Below are 23,508 nucleotides of genomic sequence, written 5' to 3'. Positions count from 1 at the left end.
CATTGTCTACTAAGAGCTGACAAAGCCAATCAGCAGATGCATGCTTTAGTTTGTCAGACGTTTGGCCCCTGAAGACCTGTTCCAGAGCACTCTGTGTTCGCCCGGACTTCGCGTTCGCGGTGCCACGAGGAGCAGCCTGGCCCGAGATGATAGTGACTTCTGCCCTTGGGAAAGAGAGAGGGGAAACTGTAAATGCCTCCAGGTGGTGTGAGGGGGCTGGTGCTCTGGATGGTGGTGGTGGCTGCATGTGTGCTGCAGCTGGGTGCCTCAGACTCACCTCTGTGGAGAGGTGCCAAGGAAGCTGCTGTAAAGGCTTTTGCAGAAAGGTAACAACCTGCCCTTCTGGGAAGCAAAGGGGGAGCAGAGCCCATAGGGCCCTGCCACAATGCAAACACGAAGAGTTGTAACACTTCAGAGGCAGTGGGTACATTGGTATGACCTTCCAATTGGCTGTTTGGATAGAAGATGTCAGTGTTCGCAGAGCTAAATAAAGTAATTTATGTATTTTCATGTAAAAATATCTATATTACTTTAGATTGCATTGGGTAGTGGAAAATAACCAACAACCTGTATCATTCAATACCAGTGCAGATTGCTGCCAGTAATTTCCAGTAGTGACAGCCCATCTTGACAGGATAATTCATGTTTGAATTTCATCCATTCCGCAGCATAACTTGCTGTTCACCACGGCACTGGGCTCTTCCGCCACCTCTGAGAGGAAACCAGAACCCCTCCTGAATTGGAAGCCTGGGTGTGCAGCTGGTATCTTTTACTCTCCAGAGAGAGATACTTCTGCTAATTATTTGTGCTTTGTGTAACATCCTTCAAAGTGGCTAGCGAAGGCAGTGCATCTGCTCCTTGAAACAGTGCGAGTGGCTGAGTTTTAGGCTTAGATAATAAAGATGGCACTGCAACTCAAACCCACAAATGTCTTCAGAAAGCAAACACAGAGAGGCCACTCAAGAGTCACCAATGAGTTTCCATGCACACATGTAAATTTTTCTTCCCAATTTTCATTTCTCTCATTTATTGTTTACTATCATTGACACCACTTACAGTCTAATCTCACAGAACCCAAATTCTCTCCTGCTCATTCCCTTATTTGCACCTGCTTGTAAGAAAATTTATGATTTTAAAACTGTTTTGAATCTGGGCAGGTGTATAAATATCCTATCCCCACCTCCTCTCATAACATCTACCACACCTCCAATGACAAGCCTCTGTGAACTTTCTTCCAGGAGCACGTGTAAAAAAAAAAAACCATCTTTGAAAAAAGTTGTTAGACTTTTATGTGGTTATTTTACGTGTGCATTTCACTTTGCTGCAGGCAATGGCAGAAGGAAAAAAAAATCAATCCATATTTTTGTGGAATGAAAAGATGAAAAGAAACAAAACCCCTTCCGAAATAATTAGCTCTGTGGTGTAAGGAATGAAATCATCAAAAATACTTGACCTATTCCCCTGTTGCAGCTGCTGCTGAGCCCTTACAATACACAAACACATTAGGAAAGTTTGTTAGGAAGGCTTATTTCAGGGAATAGGTTGCTCATGTTCTGGAGACTAGTGAATGCTAGCCTTTTTCTGAAGCATGGAACCTCCTCAGTTCTAATTTAGGAGTGAGTGCTTTAAAACTGAAGCCAAAAAATAACACAGCAAGCCATTTCTTAGGATTTGAATGTGGTCTCAACAACTCCAATTGAAAAGTTGCATGCATCTATATCTGCATTTTGGCACGTTTCTGTGTGTATACGTAAAAATAAAACCACACAAACACATAGAATCATGTAAACGTTTGCCTTTGTGCAAATGTATTACCCACGTATACACACATGGCAAATGTGATGAATCCTGCATCCTTTCCAAAAGGCCAAACGCTCCTGTGAAGTCTCTAAGACAGAGCAGAAAGGAAATGTAGATGCAATTGGTATGGTTGAAAGACATGTGAAAAATAGTTTATTTAAGATGGGAGGACTTCAGTATGGCCTAAACATACAGCCTTACCATGACAGTGCATCAACGGAGGCCAACTCCAGCAAGAAAGATTCATATTCCTTATAAAATTCCTGGTGTAGAATGTTTGTTGTACTGCCAACAACACCGTATAGGAAGTGATTTTTTTGGTCCCTGGCAATGATTTTTGCACAACGTACTGAGTAATCATTGTCTACAATGCACTTTTTTTTCACTATCATAAAACCTACAGAAGGAATAATAGGGCCCTCATTTTTCCTCTAGCTTCTAAGGAGAACTCTAAAATATATACCTCATGCCAGTAGTCCATAAACTCCAGTTCTGCTCAGCCACTATGAAACCTGAGGCTACTAAGATCAATAAAATTATTGAACCCACAAATATTTCTACAGCTAGACTTTTGTGAAAAATTTAGAGAAGCATATATATCTGTACATAGGAAAAACAGACAAAGAGGCCGTTGCTGGTAGGAGGAGCAAAGTCTGCTGGATTTAGACCACAAGGCAGTGAACATCAGAAATGTGATGCTAGTGGTTTGATGCCAGAGCAGTATAAATTCAAGAGATGAAACACATTCAGGAAATGGATTTAAGGAGGATGGATGAGTGGCTCCGACAATTGCTAATAAGACGCAGAATGTTTCCTGCCAAGGTCACTGGTTTTACTCCGTTTCATTATCAATTATTAAATATCTCTTCCACTTATTTATTAGTTTACAAGTTGTTTTCACATGAGGGACACCATTTGGTGTCCTGTGTGAGGTGAATTGTTGATGACAAATCAGGCTCAAAACAGAGTGGTGCCTGTAATAGAAAAAGTGTTCTCACATGGGCAGTAACTTGCCCTCTGTTAGGGGTCTCAAGTGGAAGGCTGAGGCCTGTGTAGGGGTGCAGAGCCTGATTAGGGTTTTTATTCTCTCTTGTAATATGTGCTATACTGCATCAGTGAGAAAGATAGGCCTGGATTTTTCTACCAGTCTGATATTTGTGCAGTAAGCTTTCTTTTTTTCCAAGCATCGTACTAGGTCGCCAACAGTTGCCTTTCCACTCAGACACACGCGTGTCTAGGGCCACCTTACCTTATGAAGTAAAAACAATGAATTTCAACTTTTCTTCTTTGCCAGAATGGCAGCTTAAATTAGAATTTACGAGACTGAGCAGCAAAGAAGGGATTTGGTCACATCATGATGGTAAAAAATTGATAAAGGAAAAGGGCAAACTGCTTCAATATTGATATGAAAAACAAAAGCATATTTCAGTTGTTTTATTTCCTCACAGAATTCCTTGTTTAAAGGAAACAGTCTCTGAGATTTATTAACAAAAATACAAGTATTTTTGGCAAGTCAGTCCTCAAAAAAAGTAATTCTCCTTCTTCAGCACAAATACGGCCTATGCTTCATGTTGCCAAAGGAAAGGAAAAAAAAAGATTAAATGTTACTGAGAGGCTGTAAGAGAGCAGAAAATTCAAAGCACAATCAGGTGGTGTAAATTTCCCTAAAGGACATGGTGAAACTCTGAGGCAGGGAATAATTGTCTGCTTTTGTGGGGGTTAGATGGGGTGAGGTTTTAGATCTAGCTGTGTTCATGGATGACATTTGTGCTCAGCCTTTTCTTCATTTCTTTCATTTTCCAGCTTTGTCATTGGAGTGGCTTCTGTGATTGCTCTTCAACCTATTTCAGTTACAGAAAGGTAGGTTAGCTTAAAAATTTGGAATAGTAAGTGTTGAGGTTGTCCCATCTGAAATGAGTTCATGAATGAGAAGAAGAGAGTATCTGCTGGAAAATCTAAAGAGGCAGTCACCTTTGGCAACTGGGGATAGGGATGGGAAAGGGGTGTAGCAGCCAATTGTATTGTTGCAGCTATTTGCAGAACACATCTGTCTGCACCAAGAGAAATTCATCATCTTCCAAAACTTGTTGCCTAGTCCATCTAGATATCAAGGTGTTGGGGAAAACTCTGAATTGCATCTGCCAGCTATATTTGCAGTCTTTGTTCAGGTTCACTATAAACGTCAAAGGCAAAGGAAAGCAGTGGCTGAAACACTGAAAAGTCTGAAAGAAAATCACTATGACTGACCAAGCAAAGTGGGAAAAAGCAGCATGTTGGTTAATCTGGACTGCATTTAAAAACTACCTCACCAGCTCATGAAAGAAAAGGTCTCCAGGACTGTATTTTAGCCCAGCTAGCTGTGTTCCTTACCTAACCCTGCTGCTTCATCAGATTTTTGGTTTTGGAGACTGGAAGTTCAGCTCCACAGTGCTTTCTAGCTCCAGTGTCTGTGAATGACCAAAGACTCTGCTTCCTTATCCCTATCTCTCACCCTGACAGACTGAGGTATCCTCACACTTCAAGAGCTCAGTGCCATATGCCGTGGGTGCCTGTGATGAGGAGATTCCTGCTCCAGCCACAGAGTTTCTCACCAGACAGCTTGTGAAGATGCACTTCCCATTCAGAGAGCTGCCCGTAAGGTTGGTCTGGCTTCATTTAGCTTGGGTCCATGGCAGGGCATGCGTTTCCTCTTTGGGTGGGTGGGTTTGGGAGACAGCAATAAGCCTTGCTGCCAAGGATGATCAACCTTCATGCTGATATTGCCCTGCTGAGTACTGTGTCCAGTTCTGGGTTCTCCAGCTCAAGAGAGATAGGGAACTGCTGGACAGAGTCCAGCGTAGGGCCATCAAGATGACCAGTAACATCTGAAGTTTTTCAAACCTGCCTGAATGTGTTCCTGTACTCCCTGATCAAGGTGAACCTGCTTTAGCAGGGGGTTGGACTGGATGGTCTCTAGAGATCCTTTCCAATCCCTACCATTTTGAGATTCTATGACAAACCGAACTGGATATAGACTTTCTTGGCTTCCTCCGACTCATTTTACTGCTCAGGTGCTGAAGGCAGAGAGCTTCAGAGCTCCTTGGAAAGCAGATGTGCGTTAGAAGAATAGGAAAGATTTGAAAAGAAATGTTGAAATCCTGTCCAGTTCTGGAACAAACAGTCAAACAACTAAGGAACAAAGCTACTTGAGGTAAACCTACAATTCTGTACACTTGAACATCTACCCCTAGTTTCAATAGGCTGCTTCCAGCGTGCAAAGTCTTACTGACAGCAGCAAACACAAACATCCTCAAAGCTGCTGCAGATTTTGTTAAATTAAGGGATGAAAATTTGTGTTTATTTCTCTCCTGTGTTCACAAGAAGCCAATAGTTCTGATTTAAACTCTAAGCCAGAAAAACATACTTTCTAATACTATACTTCATAAACAGTTTCTACCAGGAGGCTATTTTCCTTCACTCTCCCATTTAATCACCTTCCCACTGCAAGAGGAATGGAATGCTTTTCCAGCTAGGGATTTTTTTATCCTAAATTATAATATAACTGCTGTATTGGAAATGCTCTTTTTAAAGACAATGTCCCTCCACAGTAAGACACAGATTTAAAGGAAGCCAAGGCTTGCCTATCTGTTGTGCTGGGAAAAGAGCTGCACCCATTTATTGTAATTTAAATGCAACCCTGCAAGATTTACTTCTCTGAAGAAGCTATCATTGTGAAAGGAAGGATGTGAGACCAGGCAGCCCACTGGTCCTTGCTGGTACATCTTTTCTGAGGCATTGGTGCCTGGGCTTCTAAATCATAGGAAAAATGTGAAGAACTGTGAGCACCCAGACTAATGAAATCTGGAGTCATAGGATGTGCATCTCATGGCAGCTTGGGAATTCAGTGTGATATTTTTTCATACAACTGGAGATTTTAGAAGGACTTTCTTTCTCCTTGTCCCATGTTGATTCTCTGGTGTTGAGCAAAGGTTGAGCTTACTGCGGCCTTTTTCTCATCTGAGACTGTAATCTGCCTCTTTCTTCTCTAGGCTATTTTCATTAAACCTGTAGTTTTCTGAGATTTCTCCCCTTCTGTCAGGTTAGTCTGAAACTGGCCATTGTTTTAAAGTGTTTAGGTTCGAGTTGTATGAAATCTAAGGAGATAAAGCAAGCAAGCAATGGGTGGTTTCTTTATGATAACAAGCTAGCATGGCTATGTAAATATTTAAATACAGGCAGAACAGATTGCTTACTAATTGCTTACCTGAGACATTATCAACTAGGCTGGAGGTGCTGGCTTTTCATGTGGGCACATTCACTTTTACATATTACACAATTACATATCATTAAAATAGGAAAAAAAACCAAGCTGCACACAGTCAAAAATAACTCTGCTGTGGGATTCTTTGAAAACAGACATTATCTTCCTGCCCTCTACAAATCACAAATGATTATGCACTAAAGAGGATTTATATTTGTTTTAGGAAAATTGTTTCTATTACTCCAGCAAAACAGTCTTAGGCTCAACATTTATCCTTTAAAAAAGTGTTAATTTGTTTAGAACAATCAGGTTTCAATTTTAGTGTGAAATTCAAGCCATTTCCAGACATAAATGTAACTTGTCGTATTCTCATCTTAATTTGATGTCTGGGGCCACAGGTCCTGCTTTTGATATCACACCTTTAACCACGGCAGAAGAAAGTATGTTATAAATAATACAGACTCCTCACAAGCTTGATGTACAGTGAGTGTATGCTCAGCTGATACCAAGTGATTGATAGGCTTTTATTACTGTGTATGGCTGTTCTAACACATCTTAGGAAGAGACATTCTGTCAGTTGTGCCTTTTTTTTGGAACAAATGACTGTGAGTTTTGTCTTTTCCTTTCTCAGATGTGGTCTTTATTACATATTACCTGTTGAGTAATTTCTTTGAAGATGTCATGACCTGTAAAGTGCATACGCCAGTGTGTATTTTTGATCCCTGCTCTTTGTGTTCCTCACTCTGGATGTATAGACCACCTAGTGAATTTTGATTCCCAGGCTAACTGATAAGACTTAGAGTCAGGTTGCTGATACACATGCTTGGGATTAGGTATACTGCAGCACAAAATGGTGTTGCTTTAAGTTTTTATTAATAGTTCGTATGTGAATTTGTTAGGGCACCTTCAGAAAGAAGGATCTTAAATGCCATGAAACAATAGAGTACACTTTAAAATTATTTAACAGCTCATGCTCTTGTCTTTAACCTGTTTCCCTCAATGTTCCCCTCCAGAATATCTCAGTAGCAGCTCATCTGAAAAACACAATAGCTAAACTGAACTTAGAAGGGATAGGCATATGCCTTCCTTGTTGAGAAGTCCCCTCTGAGTTGTTTCAAAAATAATGAAGGGCATACCAAGATTTACTGATGGATGGGTTAGAAAAAGTGATAAATATGAGTATCGATTCACAAATGGCCAGGGTAGGTCCAATCCTGGGAAGATTTACACGTGTCACTAAATGTATCTATGAAGGTAGCATCAGAACATCAATAACACAAGTTAGGTAAATAAAGTTATCTGCATTATCCACTTGCAAGATCAGTCCCTCTAGTTTCCACAACTAGTAACTGGAAATAACTGTAGCTACTCAATAAATAAGTGCTTCTCTTTAGACTGCTTAACCTGGATGAACTGAAGGATAATTTTGGGGAGTTTCATGCTCTTAAGAACACAGGCGACCTGATCTAGGTGAACCTGCTTCTGCTGAGGGGTTAGACTAGATGATCTCTAAAGGTCCCTTCCAACTCCTACCATTCTATGATTCTATGAACACATAACTGAAATGAAAATATCGATAGGATAGAGGCAAGATGGTAAAAAACACCCCAGAGCACTGCCTTTGCAAAAAGAAATTAAAGAATCTTCATAGCTTTGTTTTCATTTCAATTGGTAGTTAAAAAGAAAAGTTTGTATGTTTTAGAAGAAAGGTATCAACAGTTCAAGAGAGCATGACATGTTAAAAATTAATAGCATTAAAAACTAGCACAAATGACTGAATGTCAGCACAAATTCTTTAATGAGCCTGAAAGAAAGTGTGAGCATACTGAAATTACACACTGCAGTCAGGGAGCACATGGCTGCTGAAGTAATCCTGGCTCCTCTGGGATCAATTCCAAACTGCCACACAATTCACACATGTGCAGTGTCCCCAACTCACTTGGTGACCTTCAGCATCCTGGGACTGTTCAAGGGGCTATTCTGTGACCGAGAAAGAATATATAAGGTGGGAGATCTTCCTGCTGATGGTACTGATGGACAGACTGTATGGAGCAGGGATTTTTGTTAACTTAAAGCTCATTAACTGAACACCAGCTATGTGTGGTGTCTGAAAGGAAGCGAGTCCAGACCCAACAAGCTTATTGATGCTGTCTTAGTGAGGGCTATGCTCCACAAAAACAGAATCTTGTGTTCTTTTAGGATTGACACCCTCATGTAGTCCTCAGCACAGTTTTAGTACTGCCAAAGCCATATTTTGCTGCCCCTTGAGCTCATATGTGTATTTGTAGCCTGAACCAAGACCTGAGAGCGCATGTGATCTCACACACAGCTCTTGGGCTGAGAAGCGTTTTGACATGCAGCCAGCGATAGTGCAATGATACAAGAAGTTCAGCATGCTTATAAGCACAATAAAATGATAGACTTGTTATTACATGAGCTGCTACTTGCCCTCCCTGCCGTTGCTTTGATGGGTTATACAAGGCTGCTGCTGACGTTTCAGAAGAAACCAGGGCAATTGGGGTCTGGAGTAAAAAACATGGTCACTGCTGGTGAGCTACCTGGTGACTCTCTGCTCAGTCCTGACCACTGTTGTCCATAATATGGCAAAATGAAACATTCCTCTGGGTCTGTAGAGCAGGGGGAGAGAGAAGGAAAAAACCTTCCAACTCTTCATTTCTCAATTATTTTCAAGAACACCATGATCTCATGTGGGAGTCATTCATATTAAATCTGAATTCTCAGATTAAAAAACAAACCCCAAGAGAACCTTCTCTCTTGATGTCTGTTTTGCTTCCTGAGTGCTGGTTTAATTGAAGTTTAAGTCAGCAGCAGAGAATCTTTGCTTACCAAAGCCCTGCTAATACTCCAAGTTTTACTCCAGATATAGATTTAGACTGTGACCAGTTGCAAGGCAGCTGGACAGGGGAACAGGCCATATAAAAATTTGCCTTCTACAGCTTTCATGTAGTACTGTGATCCCAGTGCCAGCTTTCCTCTCATCACATCCATCTTAAAGGAAGGGCAGGGCACAGACAGAGCTTGTTGTTTATCAAAGATATGGCAAATATGTCTCATTTTTTCGCCCCAAGAAGTACAAAAGAGAGGCCGTGGAAAGCATTATGCTTCTAAAGCTCTTGGTCCTTAATGTTGCACTTTGAAGTGCTGTCATAGCCAAATTTGATTCTTTAAAAGCAAGCAGTAAGCAGCATGGAGTCTTATAGCTGGCTTTCAGTGGCTCAAAGGTAGGATCTATTTTGAGCTTTCAGTGATCAGTGGAAACATAATTGATTCATTTGCAAAGTCATTGCTTCTTGCAACAAAATAGATCTGGGTTATGTAAGTAATGGCTTGGTAGAGTCCTGTACCTCTGAGGCAGCTGAAGTACCTATTGTATGATCCAGAGAGAAAGTTTTGCATTTTTAAATAGGCTAGGGGGAAAAAGACTCTAATCAGTGTTTGCTTGTTGCTTTATCACCATCGAATGAAAGGTACGTGTTCAGATTTTTGTAGCTGATACAACAACACAAAAGGTCATTCTCCATATGCTTGTGGAGAGGATGACTTATGTGGGTTTGAATTATGGCTGTTGACCTTGGTGTGGAGTCAATGCCTCGAGGAGCTGATGTAATTTTGATAGCCTCATAGTCTGTAGTATCCTAAACTGTCCTTATCCAAAACACAAGAGGTATGCTGTGGGACAGGTGTTTACCAGTGGGTAGATGTCAAGACTACTCAGTCCCAAAGCATCCCTCTTGGGGATTAACAGTGTTGGCACCCCCTGTGTGTAGGTGGCGTGTGGAAACCTGTACAGAAACCTATACTTTTGAAATCAAGCAGGGACATGGTGGTTTATCCCAGGAGACAAAGAAATCGAAGGTAGTACTAAGATAACGACTTCAAATCATCATGGTTCCCCAGTGCCTTCTTTCTCTTTGTTCTCAGCTTCTGTTTACCTTTGGATTCATCTGCTTTTATTTTAGACCAAAGGAAGATTTGGACACTTAAAAGCTTATCTGCTTTTCTCCCATATACCAGCTGGTCTAGCAAAAGGCTAAACTTCTGTCATCTTTGCCCTGCTTATGGTGCCTAGATCATCTTGTCTACAAGAAAGTTACCTTTTTCCTCTATCATTCTTATGTACCCTATAAAACTGCAGTAAAAGATGCATGGAAAAGGGAAATTCCAATCTGGAAAAAAATCAGGATAAATAAATATCCCAGGTACTCCCCATATTTTCTGTGCAAATAAATATTTTGGGTTTGTTCTTGATTATGTGACACACGATATTGAAAATGTAAAGCAATATTTAACAGAATCAAAGGAAAAAGGATTTGCAAGGCTTTTTGCTCCCAAGTCTCAAACACAATGTTCTAATAGTGTCAGATCTTTTCCTCTAGGCTGTAGTTTTCTGAACTTACTTTGAAATGCAACTAATTCATTTCTCAAAAAGGTCTTGATTTTTCAGGATAGTGTCAGACAGAACTCAATATGACTCAATGCAACTGGCCTGAAAAATAGGCAGAGTTTCCTAATCATGGAAAGGAATGAGGAATGAACCTCAAGAGCTCTGCAAAAATGCAAGAGAAACCATTTGAAGGGCTGAGCTGACGTCACTGCTACAGTCCCCTTCCAGCACTTACCAGGGCTTTGTCCTGGGAGCTGGGAGATTCACCATTTCTGGCCCTCATGTCCATCTGTGCTTCACTCCACGTGGCCTGCGGGATAACATGCACTCACCTGAGGGGTTCCACGACATTCCTGAGGCAGATCCTCTGCTCTGCATATCTGTAGAGAAAATAAGACATCACCAATATACATGCCCGCTCTGGGTACAGAAACAGCCCTCAGTTTTGCAGAAAGAGTGATGCTCCACAGTGCAAAAGGAGTTTCTTTCTTCCTTTCTTTCAAGCATCTAACTATTTTTGTATTGAACGAATGTGAAATTACATGAGCTCTGATCATGTGAATAATGCATGAGATTTAAGACAAACACATGAAAGGAGCTTATTTTTCATGTCAAACAATTCTTTATTTTTTATGGTACAAATTAAAAGTGACAGATCTGAAGCTGTTAAGAAATACACAAAGTGCAGCTTTACTGACCATACAGATATTGCTCTAGATTAAGTACAGTTTTTGTCAGTTTTTTTTAATTTTAATTTTTTTTTCATGATAAGCAACCTGTGCAGATAAATCAGCTTTGGTTTCAAAGTCAGAGTAGTAAGGAGCTTTTAAATATCCAGTTTGGTTTCTTGGTCACAAGTCCACCACATCAACTCCTTCTGTAGTTGTTTGTGTTTGTTAACAAGACAGTACAGTCCATTTTGTACTACCGTCTTTCCCGCTGTATGCTCCATGCATGGAAAAAACAGATCTCTTTGCAGTGCTTCATAAGTGACCCTGGTGACCATTCTGTAGATTATAGCACATAGGACAAAAATAATAATAATAATAGTAATAATAATAATTAATCATAATAATAATATCACTTTTTAACAATAAATAAACAAATGTGCCCCACATAATCTCAAGTTGGAAACAAGCAAACCACATGACAAAAAGCTCATTACAAAATGTTTTCCAAACAGATTTTACAGTCAAACATTGACATGGAAATCAATTTCCTCTCTTATCTCCTTATTTGAATGTTGGTCAATAACTGGGTACAAGTAGAGTGCTGAGGTAAAACACTGATGAACAGTTTTGTCTTTTGTATTTCTTTTTTTTTTTCTTTTCTTTTTTATTTAAATAGTAACAGTTTAGTATTGCGAGATTGTCAGCAACATTTAGCCATATCTATACAATGTGCATATACCTACATACATTGAGCTTTGGTCCAGCATTGAGAAGACGAGCAAAGGCATTTTACATATTTCTTTTTGGTTATAGCTTGAGTTCTTTGATACGCCTCTACTTGTTCCTTCCTAGCTCCTTTTTGCTTTCTTGTTCTTTTTTCTTTTTTTTTTCTTTTTTTTTTCTTTCTTTTTTTTGTTTCTTTTGTGGGTTTTTTTTGGCGGTAACAACGTAAAGAAACCGGAACCACTTGAATGCATTTGATTTCTTCAACTGTCCAAAATAGCTTTTTAGTGAAAAACATAAAAAGATGAAATCAGAACAGCAAGTGAACCCTTTGTTCATTATTCAAATAATTTTATATATATATATATATATATATGTATTTAAAAAAATTCAATTATCAATAAATTGGAAAACCATTAAACCTTCACATATGACTGAAGAGACTTTTGTTTCATTTGCTGGTAGCAATCTATCTTTTAGTCACATGCAAAATTAAAAGGTATTCAAATGTAATCAATCCATGAAAATTGTTTACAAATGGGAAACCAGAAATGTTGACAATAACAAAACAAACCGAAATACTCATGGCCCCTCCCAAAGATGTATGACTCACACGTAATTTATCTTCCTAAGAATCTGTTCAGGCACCATTTATGCCTCATAGCAAAAATTTGTTTATAAAAGAATTAATATAAGAAGCATTACAACACTTTATAAATAATTTACAAAACATAATACAAAATTAGAAAACTGTAAAAAAAATCACTGCACATGAATGGTCTTAAGACTGTGGGATGAACATCATTTTTTCTTCCGAGCTGGCGATTTGTATTTATTTTACATTTTCACTGTCCTAGTTACATCCTTCCGATATGTACTTTGGAACAGAAAAGGGCTTATGTAACTGCTGCCAGCATATTTTTTAAACATTTAGTATCTTTCATACACTGTTTAGTTAATTTTTTCCTTCGTGGGGGATTTTCTCTTCACAAAATTTAGAGCAGTCCCTGGGAGAATTGGAAATATAGTTTTCAGGCAAAGAATGGTTGATGTTTTTGTTCCCAGGCTGTTGATGATGGGGGTGGAGGGAAAGAGGAGTGTATGGTCTCGAGGGCGGCTGCACAGTTAATCATGTATATGGCATTAATGACCAGACAATTAGCAGTGAGCTGGAGATGTGGGGAGGACTTCAGGATCGAACTCTTCCAAACACCAGTTGTTCTTCCCTGCCTCCCACCTGGCTCTGGGGTGGTCTCCTGGATCGTTACATAAATTGAATTACGACCACAAGTTTAGGGCTATTTGGTATAGGCAACGTGGATACATCTGTGGATATAGGTTCCTATGGATAGAGCAGGAAAAGGAGAACACAGAGGGGCAGATGTTGCTCTCTTCACAAGCTTGTCTTGGGTAAAGCATCTCTTTTGTCCCTCACAATCTGCCTGTGGTTACCGAGGTGTTTTTTCCCTTCCCCGGCAGATATTTATATATCAACAGTCAGAAAAGAGTCAATAACAATTCTCACTCTCCTCCTCATAAAAGCAATACCGAAAAGATCCTTAAACATACCCTGTTGAAACTTAAAGCCTAAAATGGATTTGCTGGACCTGAGCCCAGACCGGAGTACTGGATCCTTAGTGCTCTCCAGCCCTGACCTTTGAGAGTGCTCACATTTAGAGGCAGTTTCTGGCACAGATGATGGTTTCTGAAGCCTTAAAACTCCACCAACCGTGCAGCAAATGCACCATTCTACAAGGCAAATGCCATTAATAAAAGAGCAAGGGCCAGACTCAAAGCCTAGTGAAATTAATGGAAATCCCTCTCTATATCCAACTTTCGGATATAGGCTTGAGTTCTTGAAAACTCTGTGGGAGAGGTGTTATTTGAAGATCCCATCACTTCAGGACCCTCCTTCAACGTTGTGGGTAGGCCAGCAAAGACCCAGTGCAAGTATCCTGAGGTGAGTGAATATAATCAGGAGTGATACCAGCACAACTTTACCTCTTCTACAGTTTACTGAACCAAATCCCTGATGTTACCCTTCAGAAAGTTTTGCTCAAGATGTAGCTTCTACCCTAAGAGTGGGCTGAACCTCAAAGGCTGGAGCAGAATTCAGCAGAAGATGAAAATCAGACGTGACCTTCATGGACCAGCCCATACCCCACTGAGAACCTGCAACACCTTTCTCTCCCTCTGAGCTTCCCAATAGCCCAATGGCCACAGTAATTTAGAAGATGTTTGTCCAATCAAAAAGGAAGCCAGAGAGATAAGTTGTCTTTAAAAGAAAATTAATTCACCCAAAACATATCTCAGGTGACCCACTTTACTATTGCCAAAGGAAATTCAACGGATTTCCCTATATCCTGCTTGTGGTTAGCCAGCAGTCACGGCAAACCCCTGCAGAAACACACATTCTCCTACTGAAGATATCAATGGGGCAAGAATCAGTATTGGGGTGACAGAAAAAGGAGCAGAAGGAGCAAAGCATTGCCATTCAGACAGTCCATAGTGATGTAACGATCGGAACATCCCCATCACTTCTCCGCCTGTCTGTTTCTTTTCCTCAGAATCTCCAGAAATTTCTTTGGCTAGCAGACTCCGCAGAGGAATTGCTTCAAACAGAACCATAATAGAGATGCAGTACCGAACCAAGTGTGCAGTTTGTATTTATACTACAAAATGAGTTTTGGTAACCTCTCCCGGTTCATGGCCAAAGGACAGAGAAATCCCAGGCTACACGTTCGGCAATAAGCATAGCCTTCGGCGTGGGCTGACAGTTGATCAGACATAATCCTAATCCTTCTTTGTCCTCTATTGCATTTCAGTATATCAATATGAAAATGTTCAGATTTCACTTTTCTTTTTCAAAGTCTTCAAACGGTACTGGGTTATGTGAGTTTGGGGAAGGGGTGGAGAATGAGCTGGAAGGGGGCGGTGGGGGAGAGACAGCAAAAAGAATCAGAAAAAGGAAAATCATAATTAAATATGCAAACCAAGACATACACCCTTAGAAGAGAAATACCAAACCCCACAAAAATAGATGACTTTTGGCACCCAAATGCTTGGAGATTGTAAAGCTGTTGACTAAAGGAAAAGAAAAGGAACTGACTGCTATGGAATGGCTTTGACACCTGCCTGTGCACCCCTGCACAGGAGCACGAGCGAAGGTGAGCGAAATGAATCCTGTCGCTTTGCCTCTTTGCAAAATACAAATGTTAAAAACTCGTTAACACAATTTTACGCTCATAAAAGTAGCAGGCTAACAATTCTAGTTTGCAATGCCGTGTTTCTGACTTTGGTTAATAGTTTTCATAGTGAATCAGCACTTGATACCTGAAAGGCTACAATCACTCCTCCAGGTGGCAGGCTCGTATTCGCTTTTAAACAGATAAAAGGGTTTGGGTTTGGTTTTCTTTTTCCTTTTCTTGTGGTTATTGTTTGTTTGTTTTTGTTGTTGTTGTTGTTTTGTTGTTTTGTTTTTCCTTAAAATGTGTTCACATTTTCATAATATACAGAAAAAAAGTAAGCAGTTATTTGGTTTACTTTAAGTCCATTTTTAGAAAAAAAACTGGCTTTTTTTCTTTCTTTTTGGGAGCTAATTCTACGACACACACACAGTAAGTGTTGTGTATTTTTTTTGTTTTGTTTTTTGTTTTTTTTTTTAAATAGGAAAACCCACGGACATTTATAAACTGTTCTGTCCTTCTTGTAGTTTTCTCAGTCTTTTACTTACAAGGGTGATGAACAGGTATTCTTTTCACAGAGTTCGAATGGTTACGTTCCTGTTGGTGCAGGGTTTGTTGGTTTGGTTTTTGTTGTTTTGTTTTTGGTGTGTGTGTGGTTTAGTTTAGTTTTGTTTTTAGGAGTTTTCTTCCAGAGAGTCCGTTAAAGGCTCCATAGGAACTGCCGTCGCGGGCTCGTGTTGTTTCAAACGTTTAATTGTGTTCTTCAGTGCTTGCCTCTTATTGCAGAACCAAACTCTAACTACTTCCCGGTCATAGTTCAGTTTCTCTGCAATCTCTGTCATTTCTTGCCCAGAGGGGTGTGTGTTCTTCTCAAAGTGGGCATTCAAGATTTCAAGGGCTTGTGGCGTGAATGAGGTACGCCTCTTGCGCTTTTTGGATGGCTCGCTTCCAATAAACTCGGTAAGGTTCTGCATACCTGCTCGATGGCGGGCCTCAGCCTCAGCCATCCACCGCTCAAGCACCGGCTTTATCTTCTGGGCACTTTTAGGGGTGATGTCCAGCTTTTCAAACCTGGCAGGATACAAAAGGCCAGGGTTCAGTTTGGCTGTCAGACTGCTAGCTATAGTGTTCTCTTGGGCTTCCTGTGGTAGGAAAAAGTGGCTTCTCAGGATGGTGTGTCTGAGGGAAAATTGAGAAAGAAGAGTCTTACACTGATGCTCTGCCAGGGTGGGACTTCCTGCCTGCCTAACTAATTGACTGGCAGAGGTAATTTACAATGGATTACGAAAACTAGCAGATAGGTATATCTATAAATATATATATAGAGCGAGCTAAATATTTAAGCTAACACAAAACAAGCACTACACTGAAATTCTGAGTGCACCAAATAATACAGGTTATAAGCCGCGTTTTCATACTTCTGACCATCTTAAAAACCCTTAAGGCTAAAGTCTAATTACAGGAAATGACATCAAAGGCAATTGCTCTTTGTCATCTTTGTGATTAATCCTTTTGTTTCCCCTCCTATCCCATCTTGCCCAAAACACCACAGCTTTAATATCGCAAGCCAATGGCAGTTACTGGCCTCTGAATATCAGGTTTCCTTTCCTTTCATTTTTCAGCAATTTTCACTGTTTGCAAGTTAACGCTATATCCCTTTTCTGGGTCGGAAAAAGATTCCCATAGCTGCAGTGGTGTTCAGCTCAAACAGCTGGACACTTTGCAATTATCTTGACTGCCCCCACAATGTGCAAAGACAGACTCATGTTTTCCAGATGAAACCCAGCATAATAGTCTCCTAATACACTGTGGCACCAAGCTGGGTTTATTGTGGGATTTCTGCAAACAGTACCGGAATGATATCATTTCCTGTAAATGAGGTCTTCTATATATCATTTTGCCATCAAAAGTCTTTTGCCAAACCAGATTTTACAAGTATTATAAAACATCTGGAAAAGCAGCCACACAAAGCTTTAAACCTTTACGAAAACAAGCAGAAGAGCTGAGTTGCACATTTCAAGTCTTGTAAGTACTCGTTTCCTTCATTTACCCAGTTCATCCTCTCTTGCTATGCGTTAAAATGTCTTAACCCAAGTCTTCTGATGCCACCCATTTGTATTTGCCCACTGTGTCCACCCCGCACGTTGTGGAAAGCCAGCAATTCAAGCTGCTGCAGCCTCCAGCCCGCCCAGCGCCGAGGCACCCCCGCTCAGCACCACCTGCTCTGGAGATGAGACCCACCGAATCAATGCAAAGCAACTCGCTGACTGGATTTGGCAATTTTTTAGTGCCTCTATCCAGCATTTGGCAGCTGCAGAAAGCATTTAAGCAAGAAACAAAGCATTTCTGACAAACAAAGCATAAGGCATGGAATAATTTCAGGTAGTGACGCTCCAAAGAATTTGTAACTGGGACACTAGTGTGGCATTGACTGTAAGATGTCTTTCCTTGGCATCCAGTGTTATTTCAGGCTGAAGTGTATGTTTCAGAATGTGTTGTCTCCAGTTAAGTACATGCTGTATTTGCATGCAGCATGTGTCAGCAGGGTGGTATATTGCTGATGTGACCTGCACAGGCCACCAACAGACTCTATTTCTGCCTCCCAGTTGGTCGTTAAGCTTGCTTACCTTACTACCCTTTCCCTTACCCTGGAGTTTGTGCTGAAACTCTTTTGGTACCATCAAAAGAAAAAAATAAACCTACTGTTTGTGCATACTGCCACTGAAGCAGCTTGTCTTGGTGCTCAACAAGAAATGCATGGTCATAGCAGGTCACTACAGCCCCAAGTGATATCCAACTGGGATGATCAAAGGAAATAAAAAACATACAACCTTGCCAGTACTTGAGACCAGTTCCTGCACCCAGTCCTCATTTTCTGAGCAATGTGCCTCTCTAAGGAGCCTTATGTAAAAGGTCTCCACATTTTGGGCTTTTGTCTGTGCTTTGACTTTATTGCTATTGGAATTTTCATGATAATTGGTTGGGGGGAGACCTTTTCTCTCAGTAAAATTCAAACCATCCACAGTGGCTTTCTCAGGTGTGAAGCAGATGGAGGAACTGAGAAGACAGCAAACTAGATAAATCCGAAGGAAGCTGCAATTTATCACTTTAAAGTACGTGTTAAACGGCAACTTAAGGCTACAGCAAGTTGGCAATTGATAAAAACTCCACCCATTTTAGGTGTTTGGTACCAATTGAGCAAAGAGAAGGCAAAAAAAAAAGATAAAAATTAATCCTTAGTGACAGGGAGCAATAGCATTCATATCATTGGCCTCACTTGTTAGTGTTGATGCTGCAGTACGTGTTGTGTGGTATAACGATATACAAGTCTTGAAACAAATTTCCCAGTAGTAGTATCCTTGTATAGACTGAATAAAGGTTATTTTCTACAGGGAGGTATCTTATAAGAAAAAACAGTAGGGGAGGCCATAGAAGTGAGAGGATCCTATGGAGCTTTTTGTATTTAACAACAATCAATGGGTTTTATGGAAAATCATTGAGCAAAATGTGAGCTGCAAGCTCACTACCCCATACTGATGTTATTTATAACCTTAGTCTTAAACTGCAGGAAAAGTACACTTCCGTTCTATGGGGAATACATTAAAAGTATAAAGAGCAGATAAAAAGACAGAGCATTTCATGGATCACCAAGAACAAAATCCACTTAAATGAGCTTAGAGTTGGTTTCTTGGCTTTCACTGATGGAGGAGGACTGTAAGGCATTGCCCAAGAGGAAAAAGCTGTTATCTAAGTGTGTTTGTTACCTCATGCATAAACATGGGATTACTGTAACACACATACGTGCATATATGGTGTTTGCTCCTAACTACTTTAATTCTGTCAAGACTGTATTATCATTTCTTATTATTAGGGCAGATTTCTGCTTCTGCTTCACATACATGAGTTGTCTGGTGTTTTTTTTAGCAAACATTTGGATGATAAAAGATGAATAGCTGCTGGTTTGCAAGATAGCAGGAAGGATATTTTTTTCCCTTCTGTGTTGCCTAGGTAAATCATCATTAACATCGTATATGTGAAGTGCTAACCACAGTAATACAGGTTTTAACTTAGCAGGGATGCAGCCATGAAATATTTGTTCAGTAACCCTATCTGTAGAAAATGGCACAGTATGAAGAGGGTCAGCTGGTGCTTATCCAGCATCAGCAGGGTCTCCAGCTCGTCTCCTGAATTAAGTCTCAATGCCAGGAACATTGTTTCTCACTTGTTTAAAAAAGAAGGAAGAAGAAGAAAAAAGAAAGACTAAAGTTAAGTTTAGGGGGACACAGTGAGAACGTTTTATCTGCCAGATAGCATCATCATTGGCTAATTTAAGACCCAGATTAAATAATACATTCTCAAGACGCGTGACTCAAACATAAGCATGCTCCTCGTGATACACTGAATAATTATTAAGAGCAAAGAGGAGAGGAGAGGAGAGTTTATGATGTAACTCGTTACCTGCAGATGGCAGACTGGCTATAGGCCGGGCCTTCGGTGGCGCTTAGGGCTTGGCCAACTTGAGTCTGTGTCAGGCCAAGGGACAGGCGCCGGATTTTAAAAGCTTTGGCAAATTCTCGGATTTCTTCCAGATTCACCCCATCCACCTCTCCCGTGGCTGTCTGAGGATCTGTTGAGATATTTTTTTAATCATATCAGTTCTTTGCATCACAAACGAGTGGGCGAGGCTTACACCAGCTTCCATTGTCAAGACATTCATGCTAACTGTTTTTAATACTCATCCCTTTCTCTTCTCCCACAACCCAAAACAGGCTTGCCCTGTCAGATGTGTCATGAAGCAGGTTCAGATGGCTAAAACATTAACTAGTCTGGCAGTGCTTCCAGGTGCTGGTGAAATGTTTCCTAATACATTGTTGCTGAACCGAAAATGGCCAACTCGCCTCAGAGTGGGGGTGTGCCTGGGCTCCTCGCTGACATTTGTGCCTTGCAAAATCTTCCCCAGGTTGACAAGCACGTTCCCCGCTTACCCCTTCTTATCACACACAGAAGGTAGGCTGGTGTTAGTATATTTATTTGCAATCTGTGAGGATGGCTAAATATATGCACAATCTGCTTGGATTTTCAATTTGAAACCAAGACTTTCTGCTTTATCTAAAATGAATGCCAAATAAGGAGATTCACAAACCTTCCTTTTCTACAATACCCATCCCAAACTGGCAGCCAAATGTCCATAATAACCCAGCAAATGAACAAGCCCATACAAAATGCTGCCTTTAAAAACTCCTTAATTTAAAAATCATCTTTTACAATACACCCTTCTGAGAAGCAGCCTTTCAAGTTTTTCATTCTGCCTCCCATCAGGTTGATAATCAAGGAGCAGCAACATCAGCCACTAGGTTTCAGATGGTAATGCTGCACAATTTTTTACTTTTACATTAGCCCCTCAGAAGATAATGCTTATAATGCTGTGAGAATAAATCTGTCCTTCTTCTCCATAGCAGTTTACTGACACAGAAGCCTTTGTCCCTGAAAGGGCACATAATAAAGCGTGTCTACCACAGGAAAGCTCCTTTGGTGCTGGATAACTCGGTCAATTTAGGACTTATCAAGGGAAATGACACAACAGCTGGAGAATGGAACTTTTTTCCCCCCAAGCTACTGATCCCTGGCTAAATGAAAGCGCTTGCCAAGTCAGAGACAGCATGGGACTGGGATGGTGGAAGATTTCAAAGTGTTGTGCAATCCTCCGTGTAGTGAAGCCATTCTCCCAGCGAGACATCTCTATTGTTCTTCACCTCATTCCTCAGACTTCTTAGGTGAAAAGTTTGCAGCACAATAACCCATCAATTTCTGTAAATGCAAGCAGTTGTCCAAGGACAGTGCTAGACTACATTACTATGCTGAACCCTATATGAGAGCGGCTCCTGCTAGTACTGATATAGCTAAAGGCTTGTCAGCATTACGGTAACAAAGCTTTTATTTTGAGGGGTTTATAAACCTGATGTAAAATTCCCTTGTGATGGAAGTGTCTATAAAAAATATTTTAGTCCAATAACAGACAGAGGGAAGAGGCTTTTCTGATATACAAATTTAGCATATATCGATTCGTATCTTGAGTGTAAGCAGCACACGTAGACACGTAGCAATAGTATTTTTAAAACACTCATGTGTGCAGCCAGGGACCATAAGAACTACACACACAGGTAAACACACACATAGGCTGAACCTGGTTCTGACAACACTCCCACACTCAGAATTGCCCCTCCTGTTGTCAGTGCTGTCCTCTAGCTCACCCGTGAACATGTGCACGCACGCATCCAGGATAAAGCTGGGGTGCACAATGTTTGCTTTTAAATAGTGGGCTCTATGACAGGAGACACTCAAGTTTGTGGAGAAATTGCATTTGGAGGTGTGAAATTTTCCTACTTATCCTATACACGGTCTGTCTGGCATACCAGTTCTGACTTTCAGAGACACAGAATGGAGCTGGATGCTTACCTATCCTTCGAGTCTCTGAAGAGCAACTGATAATGTACAAAATATCATAAATGATAATGGCCTCAAAGATTCCCTTGAGCAAAGTGCACTAAGATGTGACTTTCCTCACCTCTTTCCTTCCTTCACTTTAAGGCCTCTGACTAAGGCTATTAGGGGTGTGACACAGGACAATCCAGGTGTTCCTAGAGAACTTTCAAAGTAGCAAACACTATGGCAACTGGCACCTGTAAACTCCTCTACTGCCATTAGGAACAAAAAGGGAGGTAAGAAAGCTAAGGGGTTATTTGCTCCCACACGATTATAGGGAAATTCTGACAAGTTCTGATGGATCCTTCTGGTATGGCACTGTTGCAACAGTGAGTATCATGGAAAGTCCTTTCCAGCTTGGGGGTGGGGAGGGTTGGACAAGGGAACAATTAGGCTGAGCTCTTCTTGAGATGAGAAAAAAACCTCTGTGATGTGCTTCACGAATACAGGGATAGACTGTAATATGTGATAGAGTATCTGTTGAGAAAGAGGATTTGTTCTTACACAGCGTCTTTGGGAGGAGGAAAGTACCAACAGAGGTGGACTGAAACGCTCAAGCCTTGTATCCCTGAACTCTTGGAAAAATAGTTTTTGTATCAAATCAGAACAACTTCTACTTCAGGTGTGATTCAAAGCCCTTTGAAATCTGTAGAAGTAGTTCCTTGATTTCTACCAGCTCCATAAAACTCAAATAGTACTATGAAGACCACTCTATTGACATCATCGTGTAACAGCTCCAGTCTGTTTTACCCTGTTGCCTTTGAAATGCCATTGACACCTAATCTCGGACTCGGTGGACTAACATATGCACATACATATACAAATACTTAATGGACTTTATTTTAACAAAGTTCTGAGAAGTCAGAACAGGTATGAGTGTAGTGCACTTCACATTTTAGGAGGAGTGGCTCACTGAAGACTGTAAACTAACTCATGCTTTTTAAGTTAAGTGGACATCCTAGAGAAGAAAGCGCAGTGACAATAGAAAAACAACTAATATCAATCTCACTGAGTGCTTGGGATCTATAGCAAGAACATTTAAAGACTATCAGTGTATGTTAGGGCTTGATACAACATAGCTGTTGTGTCTGTGAAACTACTGGGTGCTTGAGAAAGATGAGAGAGTTGTCTGGGATCATTTTAGGGGATATGTATATACATATATATGTACACATATGTGTACATATCTCCTAACAAAAAGGATACCGGGTAAAATTCTGCAGATGTCCTGGTGGATAGTGAAGGTGGACAAGCAGTGGAAGAAATACAATCCACAGGCCATCCTCCTGCATTAAAACTCCATTTTTCCTACTGAAGGGAATATTGCTCCTACTTTTGAATTCTTCTGAAAATCCCGTGTGAATATGTCAGTGAGTGCAAATACGTCGTGATTTTAATAGTTAGAGAAGAGAGTTGCTAGAGAAAAATCAGTGTTCCCAGAAGGAGAGCAAATTTCTGTTCCAGTGTTCTACCACGGGAGGGATTACAGGGAATGATTTCCCCAGTTAGACAGGAGGAGGAATAGCTGGCAGAGGAGGTCCAATGGAAAGTAAATCGGATAAGAAAGGCAGGAAGAAACACTGTTAATGGAAAATGGACTGGAGCTCAGGGGAAAGAAGGAAGAGAAATTCATTTGTGAGAGGCATTTTAATGATATAGTAACAAGATGATGGTAAAATGAGTTTGGAAGAAAGGAACTTTGTGGAGACACAAGTCTCAGCATGAAGGAAACCAGTAACACCTACAAAGAGAACATATGGAGGAAAGGTTAAAGAAATGAGCAGAGGGATGCATTTGAGAACAGGAAAACAAAATGGAAAAAAGGAGAAATAATGACATATAACTGAACAAAGAGAAAACAAGACAAAAACGAACTGAGACAGGATGGGACAACATGAAGAAATCATATAGAAGGCATAGGAAGAGTAGAGATGAATATTGCAGTTCTTCTTTAAGCAGAGCTTCTTTTTAAATGTCCTTCCTTTAGAAGCAACCATACAT

At 40.5% G+C, this 23,508-nt stretch overlaps 1 protein-coding gene across 3 annotated transcripts in view; it reads right to left on the bottom strand.

The window, feature by feature from the left end:
* Window positions 1-15,698: 15,698 nt before the first annotated feature.
* Window positions 15,699-23,508, bottom strand: part of POU6F2 (POU class 6 homeobox 2) — a 322,297-nt gene continuing 314,487 nt past the window's right edge. For 2 of the 3 annotated variants that reach the window (XM_061997033.1, XM_061997035.1), the window contains exons 9-10: window positions 19,483-19,651; window positions 15,699-16,203 (exon numbers count right to left, since the gene is read on the bottom strand). In XM_061997033.1, the coding sequence (XP_061853017.1) occupies window positions 15,699-16,203; window positions 19,483-19,651 (674 nt within the window). The remainder of the gene's footprint in view (window positions 16,204-19,482; window positions 19,652-23,508) is intronic. The other variant, XM_061997036.1, reaches the window with a different exon arrangement.

The sequence above is a fragment of the Colius striatus genome, chromosome 5, assembly GCF_028858725.1.
Source record: "Colius striatus isolate bColStr4 chromosome 5, bColStr4.1.hap1, whole genome shotgun sequence".
In the NCBI taxonomy this organism is placed as follows: domain Eukaryota; kingdom Metazoa; phylum Chordata; class Aves; order Coliiformes; family Coliidae; genus Colius; species Colius striatus.
This window is presented reverse-complemented; position numbering and strand designations above follow the sequence as displayed.